At 40.5% G+C, this 12,921-nt stretch overlaps 1 protein-coding gene across 2 annotated transcripts in view; it reads right to left on the bottom strand.

Annotated features, from left to right (window-relative positions):
• Positions 1–12,921, bottom strand: part of grik5 (glutamate receptor, ionotropic, kainate 5) — a 37,384-nt gene that overhangs the window by 14,335 nt on the left and 10,128 nt on the right. For both annotated transcript variants that reach the window (XM_073485192.1, XM_073485193.1), the window contains exons 5-11: positions 10,463–10,641; positions 9,660–9,713; positions 8,800–8,958; positions 8,267–8,419; positions 5,773–5,877; positions 2,674–2,781; positions 397–600 (exon numbers count right to left, since the gene is read on the bottom strand). In XM_073485192.1, the coding sequence (XP_073341293.1) occupies positions 397–600; positions 2,674–2,781; positions 5,773–5,877; positions 8,267–8,419; positions 8,800–8,958; positions 9,660–9,713; positions 10,463–10,641 (962 nt within the window). The remainder of the gene's footprint in view (positions 1–396; positions 601–2,673; positions 2,782–5,772; positions 5,878–8,266; positions 8,420–8,799; positions 8,959–9,659; positions 9,714–10,462; positions 10,642–12,921) is intronic.

Below are 12,921 nucleotides of genomic sequence, written 5' to 3'. Positions count from 1 at the left end.
TCAGAGGCGCACTAGGCCTGGACAGGGAGAGAAGGAGGCGGGGAGGGCTGGGGAGGAGGAGGGTTACTGCGAGGAAAGATGGTGCAGACAATTTTAGGCAATGCTACCACTCTCTTTTGGGGAATTATCAAGTCAGCTTTTGTCCTAGATAAGAGTCTTACTCCCCTTTGAGGGCAATTTGAGACATGGGAAGTTACAGCAGAGTTGTGGTTTGGGGCTACAGCGTGAGTGTGTGTGTGTGTTCTCACTACAAGTTTCTGTTTGTAGAGACACTGGTTGGAACATTTGAGCATGTTTCTGTGCTTCTGGTGTGTGTGTGAGACGGAGAGAGAGAGAGAAAGAGAAAGAGAGAGAAAGACAGAGACAGAGGAAGGGAGGGAGAGGGAGAGTGCTCACCCTGTTGATTAGCTCTCCAACCATGCCAGTCCAAGAGCCGTTGGGCTCTGGAGCCCCGTACAACCCATCATCCACCAGCTTGATCTTGAAGGAAAATTTCAAGATGTCTGCCAGCTCCCTCAGCATGTCGACACAGAAGCCTTCATACTGGTCGTTGCCCTGGAAGTCCTGGTAGTTTTCTTTGCGCATGACATATGGGTTCTCCTGAACATGGGGGACACAAGAGAGGTTTCAATCCAAAAGTAAGAATATCTTGTTTTTAGGAGGGATTACAGATCGAAATGTAAGGCTCCATGTTTCAAAACAGGGATTTCTATTGTAAAAAATAACTGTTATATCAATAATAGATTGAAAGAATAGTCCGACATTTTGGGAATTGTGGGGGGTTTTTGTTTTCTGCAAGAGAGTGATGAAACACGATTCTCATATTGGTACTCTCCTACAATTAGAATAACTTGCACAGAGACTGAAAACAGGGTGAAACAGCTAGCCTGGGTATTTACACTCATAATATGATTTGCCTGAAAAGATGACTTTGAATTAAATTACATGTAAGATCTCCATCTAATCTTATTATTTAAGTTAAATGGAAAGTGTCAAATTTAATGCATTTTAAATAGCTATGTCTGATTTCTATTAAAAAAATCCAGACGTATACATAAACCTTATGAGTTTATTCAATTATTACATATAAAGGGTTTATTATTCAAGTATTATACATAAAAGTAATGCATTTCAAATGGGTTATTCTGTAAGAAAGAAAATCACACATCTAGGTATTTAAACACACTGACTCAACATAATCACTCAAAACTTTGCATCAAATGTGACACTTTGAAATTGAAAATTTACATGTAATTAAATCACGTTAAAGCTGCTATAAGCTAACTTCCTGTCTGTTTACCATACGTTCTCTCCTGTCTACGTCATTACATGAACGTGCAGCAGCAATTACCAGACATAGCAGCAAACAGAAGGATCCTGATCTCAGGGAATTCACAAGCAGACAGGACTCGTTATGGAGTTCTCTGTCCTGTTTTGATAAAATGGGAAAATGTCTTCTCTCTTTTAGTGCATGAGCAGGAGGAGGAGAGAGTAATCACTGAGAGAAAGAGTGATTACTGTTGGAATGTAGCGCAAATCAACACTTATCTTTATTATCTTTAATAAATATTGATAAAAAATGTCGCTTACAGAAGCTTTAAAGTTACTGTTTTAGGCAAATAATTTTTTTGAGTGCAGGATGTTAACATCTCCCTCTCCAAAGCTCCTTTATTACTAAGTTATAGCTTGTTTGTTTAATGCGTACAGTCCAGTCTTTGTGCTAAGCCAAGCTTTATGTTTAACTTTTGGCAAGAGCGCGAATAAGCTTATTTCCCAAATATCGAACCACTCCACTTAAGATAGCTAATGTACCAGCGTAAGTTGCTATTAGCATGTCATTGGTATTTGAGTGGAAGTAAGAGTCCCTTTTTTCTCAAATGTAACTCTTTACTCAAATTAAATATAATGTACTTAAAAAGTAATTCCTTTCATTTTTACATATCAAAATCAGTTTATTTGTCATTTGGAGTACTGTCCAGCTTGTCAGAACAGTTTCAGTACAGCTGGAAGGCTTGAGTTAAAAAAAAACTGGGACTTGACTTGGCAGGGAGAGTCTAACAAAAAGATTATATATTTACAGTTTCATCATGGGAATTGAAGGATTCAGCTTTTTTGGAGCTTGACCAATACTATGGACTGAAAGTCAGGATATCTTGGCTTCTGCAGAATCAATTTAGACCTTTCTTTTTAAAAATATGTCTCATGTGAGTCCCCCAACATTATGGATGTCTAGCACTAGACTGCTGGAGTACTCCTTTAAAATAGATAAAATGGCTGCAGAAGTAGGTGAAAGAGCCAAGAAGGCAGACAGATTCAGTGACCACAGTGGAAGAAAAGAGGTAGACGCAGACACACATACTGTGTTTTTACACATCTAGACCAACATTAAGATGATGGAGTAGCGTCATATAAAGGATTTAGTGATTTTTCTCATCTGACATTACTCATATGGAAACCAGAAGGAGACAACCTCTAGTGTTTTGATCAGGATTTTGGCAGTTTGAATTTACTCACACATCTCTCTCAGTGCTCTGTCAGTTGCTATGACAGCTACAGTGACAGGAAAATTATCAGAAACAGATCACAACACAGCATGAGCTGCGGCAGGGCCTGTGCCGCCACAGGAAAACAATCCTGACCTCACCAGCGTGGCGGTTGAGAAGGTAACCTTACCAGGATGGTGGTGACAATTAGGGTCTTGTTTGCCAGCGTCTCTGAGACATTAATATCCAGGCTGGTGGAGTTCATTGCCAGGGTGTTGTTAGAGTACCAGATCCCGATCTAACAGAAAAGAGAAAGCGAGAGAAAATCAATGGCTATTGTTGGATGAATAATGTACTGTTAAGCTCTAACTTCACTGCAACTGTTTTGCTGTTGTGGCAGCCTACACACCATCTATAGCAAAGTATTTCAGTGAGTGCATTAACACTATTAGTCTGTTTTATAGAGTGCTTTTGCATGCTGAATATTTTGATGCTTTGCTCTGGTAACCATAGTGTTACATACTGCATATGCACATTGCTCTAATTCCCCCCATGGGAGCTATACACATACCTGCAGTACCATGCATTGTAAAAAAACAAAAAAAAACAAATTCTGTTTACAAGCAGAGCACTGAGCTGGGACAGGATGGCAAAGTAAGTGAAAGCATTCATGATCCAGACTTTCATTGCCACGTCTATTTTCCTTCACTAACACCTCAAATTGCATAAAGCAACAGCTCACATATTTCCATTTTATGGCGACAGTAAAGTCGCTTAGGTACGTAAGTGTGTGATTATGACCTAACCAATGTGCAGGGGCGGAACCGCAGCTCGCAGAGGCATTTCTTTGGAAGATAATACTGTACATCTTTCAATAGGTCAGAGGAGAGGTAATGACTCCTCAGACAGAGTCACAGTTTTTCTCTGACACTCTTTATCCCACCCTGACATTTAAGAGTGTTCTTTTTCCTCCCTGCCACCACTGCCTGCCGTCAGTGTGTGTGCAGCTGTGCAGAGAGGTGTACAGAGTTAAAGTGTTAATTATCGCAACTCTCCCGCAGAGTTAACATCCAGGTTTAAGTACGGTTATCAGGTGGCATTTAGTGTTAGCACAGAAGGCAGTTGGCCTATAGTAGAGAACAGCAAGATGTATTAAGGGAAGGTGGAGAGAAAGTGTTTCCACCAGTCAATGAACCGCGACGTAATTCCCCCAGTCTGGATCCGCAGTGATGTGTGTGCTTATGCTTCATTTAGTCCTGACTTTGAAATGCAGGTGAAAACCCACTGAAAATTGTCCCTCACCTTTTTCTTTAATGTTCACCGAGTCTGTATTGACAGAATAATGCACCAAAATGGTCTTGAACACCTCGCAGGCTGGGGCTGACAACATTTTTTTTTGGTTTCCCACATTGTCCAACTAACCCGAACAAATTCATTTTGGCTTGTAACCAGTACATCAGAAAGATAAAATGCCCAGAGTAACAGGGAAAATGAATGAGAAGGAATGTGTAGAACAAAAACTTTTAAACGAGACTGTGTAACTTTTCAAAGAAGAAGTGACACACGATTCCTCTTACGAATGAAAAAAGTGAGCAATGAAACATGCTCTTGCTTAAAATTCAATAGACTCAGGGTCAGGGAAGGGTTTTGCTGCTACAGCTTTAATTTGTCTGGTATGACCAGCAGCTTTATCACTAACATTATTGAGTAAGTTTGCAAACGTTTCACTATTCCTCTTCACTTATAATCCTGTAATTGCCACTTGTGGGCACAGTGGGGGATACGCAAAACTTAGACATCCTCACTTTAAACGCTTGGTAGTTTTTAATCTAGGCTTGATCTTAATCATTCATATAAACAGCTGCATGATATGACCATATTGTCACAATACAATTTCACAATTTTCACAGCTAAATGGAACTTAAACCCAACTGATTGTTCAATTCAGGCCTACTGCTAAGATCCCTGATGTTGTATGTATCATAACAATATGAAAAAAAACTACAGGGTGCTGCTTAAAGGATTTGATCCAAAAATGACAATTAACTGAAGTCGGTGAAGACTTATCCAAGCGTCTGGTAGCCCCGAGTACTAAAATTGATTTCAAAGACATTATTTACACCCTTAATGCTCAGTTGAGCTTGTGCACCCACCTCAGATAAGGTGAACGCGAACACTTTTAGCTTAGCAGCTACAGTTAAGAAAAGGGTGTAAATAAGGTCTTTTGAAATCAATTTGGGATCTCAGGGCTTCCAGAAACTTGGATTACACCAGACTAACTGCATGGAGCCATGTTATTTTATTTTTTCCCCAGCTACCTAAGATGTTTTCGAGAATACTGCAGTGCTGTTTTGCTGAGAAGCTCGAGAAATGTTCTGTGCACTACGAAACTTCAGCCCATTTTCCATCGGCATTGGCAGTGAGTAGACAAAGGAGCAGGTATACTTGAACCAATCTTTTCAACATAATAACATTTCAGTGTTTTTGAATTGTGGTTTCAAGAGAGTTCAAGAGGTTCTAGGAATCATGACTACTTTAAAAAAATCTATCTCCAAGACGGTCCGGTTCTATACGAGACAAGACAAAGACAAAAATAAACTCCATTAAGACTCCTTATAAATATTGTATGCAGTATTGTATATAGGATTAGCAGAGATGAAGATGTTTCTGAACATACTGTACACTCTGAACTGAGCTCGAGGCAAATTACAAACACTGATTCCAACAAATTGATGTCACTGTTTGAAGCCGTGGGAAGAAAATAAATCAAGCGTTAATAAAATACCATTTTTGTTTGTTTTGATATCAGAGAATATCAGGTCAACTTCCAGCTTTGGCTGAGAAAAAACAAAACATCTGCAACAGTCCAAACATCTAAACATATTCCTACTGTACGACTGTAAGAACAATACTTACTCTGAACTCGACTCTGCAGACCTGCTATAAAATTCAGCAACCGTTCAATTTAATGAAATGAAATTGATGGACTATACAAGCAGCTAATGTATTCCAATAGCCTTCAGATAAAGTAAATGTGAATACAAATTTGCAGCTACTGCATGACCCACGTCTAATGGCAGGTTACACTACAGTGCCGTCTGGTGAAACGCATCAAACAAGCTTCACAGAGGAAAGATATTTGGATACTATCAGGAGAGTCCGTGATGATGCTGACCTCAGTGTTAAACGCCTCCCCTGGCACTGTGACCTCAGACGGCCGACCTGTAACTAACCGTAAGCCTATGGGCGATGTAACCTGGCTGCTGCATGATAACAGGTGACTCCTGACCTCTTTGTGGCCTCCTCGGTGTTTCTCCAGGATCCGCAGGGTGTAGTTGGTCCTCTGACCTTTGCTGTTGAACTCCACACGCCCTGTCAGACCGTCGTACTCCACCTGGCAGGCAGACGGAGAGCGTGAGGTGAGGGAGGAGGGGAAAAGCAGGGAAGGAAAGATAAGAAAATGAGAGTGGAGTAGGTAGAAACAATGAATGAGAAATAAAAACAGGCAATCTTTTACATAAAAACAAACAATCTTCTTCTCACTATCCATCATGGTTTTGCAAACAGGTACTATCTACAGTGATTAGGGGGAAAGAGAGGGTGAAAGACAGAAAAAAAGAAAGAGCTAGGGAGACAGGAAGTGTTTGAGGCTGGACCAGACATGGATGATCAGTTTTGGATCAACTAGGAGAAAGTGACTGAGCGAGAGAGGCTCAGATGGAGCAGCAAAAGGAGTCAACAGCACCCTAATAAGACTCAGAACTGCACCTCACAGCTCAGCTCTCCAAAACCCAGGTGCTGGCACAGTTAGCGAGATCTATGATGAATGGCACAGTGCTGAAGATGGAGCACACCATGATGTTGACTAACAAAGGCAGATGTCGGGCCGGTGGGGCGGAGGCAATGAGGGATGGGGCCCGGGCTGCCTTGACAACAGGTCGTCGATGAGAGAGACAGACACAGGCGACCAGAGATGGGAGATGACAAAGAGTAACAGGAGACAGATGTTACATGCAATATGAGATGATGGTGATTCAGAGTGTAGCTGTACAGCAGTCATCAATCAATAATTCTGATTAGTGACAATCATTTGAGTCATTTTTCAAAGCAAAAGTGCCAAACATTTGCTAGTAGTACTTTCTTTTCTCTAATTCAATTCATTAGAAATTGGAAATGTTTCAAGGAGGGCTACAATTATCTTCATTAACAATAAATTTGACAGTTTTTCCGTTTTATCCATGAGATGTCAGGATATACAGAAACATATCACAATCTCCTAAGTAGTCTCATTACTTCGTTATTATGACAAGTACACTGCCAGAAAAAAGGTAAAGTTAAGGACTCAGTGTTATGTATCACTTCATTTGAGGAGGCACAAAAATAGTAACTAATGGTTTAGTAATTAGTCATTAATGAGCCGTCACAAGTTTGTGTCTTTCAGCTGCTGGTTCAGAGTAAAGATACAGTATTTACGAACTAATCATTCCTGTACCTAATGATTTATTAATATGCCATCTCCCAGTCTGTTCTCTAGTAACTCATCATTATCTCCTATATAGCCATTAAATCACAGTTATTCAGTAATTACTCAGTAACGATTCAGTGGTAACACTCTAAAATAACTATCATTGATAAAAAGTGAAAATGTATAGTCAAAGGTGCAATATGTAAGAATTAGACACCTGTTGGATTATACTCTGAACAAATAGAGGGCAGGATCTCACCAGAGTATCTGCTAACTGCTGCTAAAGGGAGCAGCCATTAGCTCAGTTAGATCAATTAGCCATGACACTGCTAGCACAGGAGCTTTGGACTGTCAAGAAAAAGGGGTTTTCAGACCCAGGACTAGCTGTTTAGCATGCTAGTTTCATTTGATAGCCAACTTATGAGCATGAAAATTAAACAACCAATCCATTCTGTCATCATCTGTGCACCGAAAGATTTCTGGATGTTGAACAGACATTTCATTCAGCACATGAATTCTTCATAATAAAGACAATACAGAAGAAAATGTGATAAATTCTCAACTTCTCCTTATTTGCATCATTCACACATTCTTTTGTCCTCCTGGGTATTTTTAAATCTGCCAATTTCAAGGGCCAGAGGAAGGATACGGTTCAGTGCCATAATTAGGCTTGATTTTAATATATCGCAGTAATTTTGGTTTTAACAAAAAATCATTTAGCCATTTTTCTTCAGATCTAGCAAATGCTTAATAAATGGCTTATAAGCATTTCATTGTTTGTTGAAAGTAAAATAACTATGACTGAAGGTTATTCAATAACGTATAATTTTACCATTTATCAACAATGGGTGCACAGGGGCATTTTTAAACGCTTCGTTTTATCAGACCAACAGTCCAAAACACAACGATTCAGTTTACTATCACATAAAATGAAGAAAAGCAGCATTTTACTGAAGCAGGAAAATGTTTGGCTTTTTTGCTTTAAAAGTTAATTTGAAGATGTCACCTTGTTCTAAAGGGTATTTTCATTATTTTGTAACACTATTCTAACAAATTTCTGACATTTTACTGAATAAACGATTTATGAATTAATATAAAAAAAAATTATCATCAGTAGCTGCAGCCCAATGTATTTTGCTAATGTAAAAAAGAAACATCTTGACTATGACGATAACACATTGAGATGCTACAATGGATGTGAATATCAAATATGGACATTTAAAAAAGTGAACATTTAATTAAACTGAGCCTTCAGGAGTACATGTTTATGAGCATGCATTAGTGATTTGACAATACATGTTGAGTTGTAAGCATTTACCATGCGCAGGTAGTTCATAAGACTGGTCCCGTGTTGCCAGATCTGAGGTGAGGTGCAGCTGAGTGGCTTCACTCCGATTTCCTGACTGCGGTTCAATTCCCTCACCGCCCCAACCACCACATGCACCGCATCAAACATCAGCGCTGACGAGAGCTGTGGAAGGGGGGAGAGGAAACAAGAGAGACATAGAGGGGGAGACAGGCATCGGGCGGGGGGGAGGGATGGATACAAAGCGAGGAAAGACATGGAGCCAAGGGAGAAGATGCAATGAGGAGAGAGGGATGGAGGCAGGGAAAATAACAGGAGAGAGAGAGAAGAGATGTGAGGTATGAGTAAACCAGTGGGGAGGAAACACAGATGGATACATCAATACCCATTAAATACAAGCAAAAGACTAGCTGAATCTCTTTAACTGCTCCATGAATCAGAGTGAGGAATAAAGTAGCTTAATGTTACGTGGCATACAAACAAGGCTTCGAAAATGACTCCTGAACATGTGCATGCATGAATACTCAAGCGTCCACGAGACTGACCGCAGGGCCAGGATACGTTAGGTCACAGCCCTCCCTCCAGGAGAGGTTGAGACTCCTGATGAACTCCAAATAGAAGGGATGGGTGGTGTTAAACATGGAGAAACCCACAATGTTGGACTGCTCATCCACGATATCATCGAGTCTCAGTAGGGGGAAGTCCTAGAAAGGATGAGAAGAAATTCAGATGAGTGACAATATTGTATCAGATCTTTAATAATACTGTGCAAAAGAGAGTGTGATGACGAAAAAACGGGGGAGGAGGGAGTAATGAAGATATCGACAGCGAGGAAAAGGGTAAAACAGTGATAGAGGGGAAAGAGAGGTTGATGGAAATGACTCCAGTAGCTTCTCACAGAAATACACACACAAGACATCTAAAGCACAAGAGCACACCATGTTCAGAGGACGAAGAGGGGATAAAAAAAACAAAAATCAGGCGCAAAGCATAAAGTGACACATTAATTCAAATGGTAGAAGGGGAGGGGAGGATATCAAAGAAGCAGATGAAAACACCAGAAGTGTAGAGAGGGTGGTAGGTAGAAAAAGGGCACATCTTGTCTGTCATCCACCTCAGACCCCTTTTTCTTCCATGTTTTTTGCCATCCTCCTCTGCACTTCCACATCTTTGTACAGTATGTTCCTTTCTCAGATCTTTTCTCTCTCTCTTTCCCTCTCCTCATCCTTCATCTCCCCTCTCTTTTCTCTCCCTCTGTCACCCCTCTTTTCTCCCGCTATCTCACACTTTGTCCGCTTTAGCACCTTTGCCCGCTAATAAAGGGACAAAGTGGGAGAGAGGAACGTGTGAACGTGGAGCCACAAAAAGCCGAGGAGAGGATGGGGTAGCATTGGTGAGCTCTTACCATGGTGGTGAGGATGTACTTGTAAAATGCTGATGTCATCCCCAGCTCTGACGCCTGTAGGACAAAGAGAAAGAGAGAGTGAGAGGGGCAGGTGGGATACAGAATGTGGAATAAGGGAAGATGTGGAAAGATTGATGGAGGGAGGGAGAGAAAGGGCAAAGGAGGAGGGTTATTGAGAGGCAGAGAGTAAAGGAGACAGTTGGGGGACAAAGTAGGAGAGAATATGGGGGAGGAAAGGAGGAGGGAGAGGGAGCATACGTTAATCACAGTTTTACATCATCAGACTAACACTAGGACATTTCGCTGAGGGCGGACAGCCGCTCCAATATGCCCAGCGAAAACATCCCATACGCATTCAAACTGTGACTCACTGCGCTGGCTATCGGCATTACAGGCCGTACCATGAATCAGAACAAGCCTGGGTAACATCTGCACCGCATCCCAGCAAAATGTTCTTTTGTCAAAGACTTTCTTAAGAGTGTAAGTGATTGTTGCTGGCAGACACGAATAAATATTGTTCCCTATGCAGCTCTGGAGGGCAGAGAAGGTAAAAAATACATGTTAATTCTGTTAAGACAACAAAAGTGCACCCTGTGGGACTCTGAGAGAGTTGTTTTATTATTCTACAGATGGTGAGCTCTGCACGCCCTTCACGACTGTAACCTGAATCTTTCCCAAATGGGAACGTTAAAGAGAAAAGCTCAAATCCCAGAGTGCTGCTGTGTGTACTGTATACAGAAGTAACTTCACATCCTGCACGTGTGGGAGGCTCTGAGCGATGTATTGATGTTTCGAGATCTGACCTTCTTGAGGATGAGATAGGAGACAGAAGCATTGGCGTCGATGATGATGGTGGCCACTTTGTCGTCACGGATCTCCTTCAGCAGCGGTGTAGGGTCCAGGTTGTCATCCAGCATCCTGATTGACAGCGTCTCCCGAGAGATGAGAAAGCGGCGGACCAGTTCCTCCAATCTCAGCAGGCCTGAGGCAGAGCCAAAGCAGAGCCGAGCAGCATATCAATGTCTGTATCAGTAGACACAACTCATATTTTCCAGAATGTAAGCTTTGCAGGACCTGTGAAAATCGTGAGTTATCCTCGGATGGCTATGCATTTGTGTCATTTTGCAAACATGATCGATGGTTTGAGTAAATCCCCACTGAAATGTGACATCATTTAATATGGTGTCTCTCTCTGTAGGACTTATTTCTATCTATTATGACCTCCACCAAGGAGATTTTTTATTCAGTAAGTTGTTAGTGAGCAGAATATCTCAGCATGAACTTGAACTTTTCATCACATCTACAAAGGGTGTTGTTTCAGTGTGCTGTTTAGTTGCCTGCCGCTAGATTTTATATAACACATCATGCACATGAAACTTAGCGTATCATCCACCTTTATCGTTGCTCGTACAGATCTTAAAACATTTTTTTTACCAAATTAAAATCCTTAAAATGGCACCCATTCCTTCTTCTTCGTTACAAATTCCAGAATATATGAATATGCAAATATTTTCTCATTTCACAAGTTTAAGTGTTGCTCTCAAGATGTCTCCTACTTCACTATAAAGTGCATTCTCAGTGTATGTGCACTGGAGGCTTCAAGTTTCCACTTCACACTTGTGTACGCTGAACATTGGACTAGGATTGTCTTCCAAACTATTTGAGATGTCACAAATCATGCTCGTAGGTCCACCTCTTAAAATCAGAGCACAGAGAAAAAAATGACTGTGAGAACATCCTTTCAGTGTGAAACTCTTAAAGTCTTTCAAGTTTTCACATCACATTTGTATAGGTTGCATATTGGACCAAACTAGTTGTAATGTCATAAAATCATGCTCGTATGTCCATTTTTACCATAACATTTAAATCCACTTTGCAAATGCAGCAAGATAATAAGTGTACATATAAATTCTACTTTACTCTACTTGCTTCACTTTAGACATGTATGTAGCTGCAGTAACATGACAAAATATAACTTGACATAACTAAGTGTTAGTGAGTCTGAGGCTTTATCCTTGAGTGTCCTGGGGAGATCACTAATGAGGTTACGGGGGGAGCAATTATGGGTGACATGTCCAGTGGCCGTTCGAACTACCGTAAGTATTAAAACTGCATAATAACTGACGCACTGGCAGTACTTGACGTGTTAGCTAAGTGGGTTAAGCAATAACAAGTGTTAGTAGTATTCACAGGAATGGTCGCTAATCTAGATCTTCATGAATGAATGATATGCCGTACCAATGGCTCGAAGAAAGAGCATTAGCATCCTATTACCATAAAAAAGCACTGATTACGGATAAGTGACAGGACATATGGGAAGTCAAGCTCATAATTCACGTAAGGTATCATAGGGGTTAGGAAAAAGGTGGATACAAAGTCCTAATATTCCCAGACTGAGTTTAAGTGCCCTCCAAAATTCATGGCTACCATCAGCCAAACAGCATGACAAATTTCCAAACATTCTCTATTAATAGAATAATAAATTTAGATGGTTGTGAGGCCCCAGGTAGACACTCTTTGAGTGCTTTGTAATTCACTTTGTGTCTGTTGTTTCATCCATCAATAATCGTTTGAGTTCTGTGAGCGATGTATGTAATTTGAGTAAAGTAGTATGTGTTCAAAAAATAATGACAAGCTTAAACTCAAATAACAAAATTGGGGATTCATGGATTCAGACAGAATCCACAACTCTCTACAGACTTAAATATGAAAAGGGGGGCCTTGGCCTTCCAAATGTATTTATTACATTGCATTTAACTTGAACTTTGAAATGGGATCATGGCTTTTATTCAAGACACATAGAGCATAGAAGAGGAGGCTTTAGACATGTTAAAAGGAGTCTCATTTCAAGGGCTGTGGTATACACCTTTATGTAAGAACATTTCTCCGTTATTAAAAAACAATATAAAACCAGATTATAAGGTTAATAACTCTACCAGTGGGCCTATAGAGTCATGATGAATGGCAGGCTACTTTGAAATGATGACTGGGTATCAAAAGGTGTATTAGACCTTTAGACCACTTGAAAAATCCACATGACAGAAAAGTGAAAAGACTTTTTATATGCTTTTGAATAGGGGACGCTGTAATCATACCAAGGTTGGCAGAAACGGAGTCTACACTAGAAGAAGGACAAAATTGCATAGAAATTATACGAATTGATGAACAAAACATCAGGAAAAATTTGGACTGGTATAAACTTCAAAGACACTGAAGAATGGGATCATGTCCAGAAAACACTTCACAAAGCATCTGAAAGAGC

The sequence above is a fragment of the Pagrus major genome, chromosome 17, assembly GCF_040436345.1.
Source record: "Pagrus major chromosome 17, Pma_NU_1.0".
NCBI lineage: Eukaryota > Metazoa > Chordata > Actinopteri > Spariformes > Sparidae > Pagrus > Pagrus major.
The sequence above is the reverse complement of the archived record's forward strand: the minus strand, read 5'-3'. Positions and strand labels throughout refer to the sequence as shown.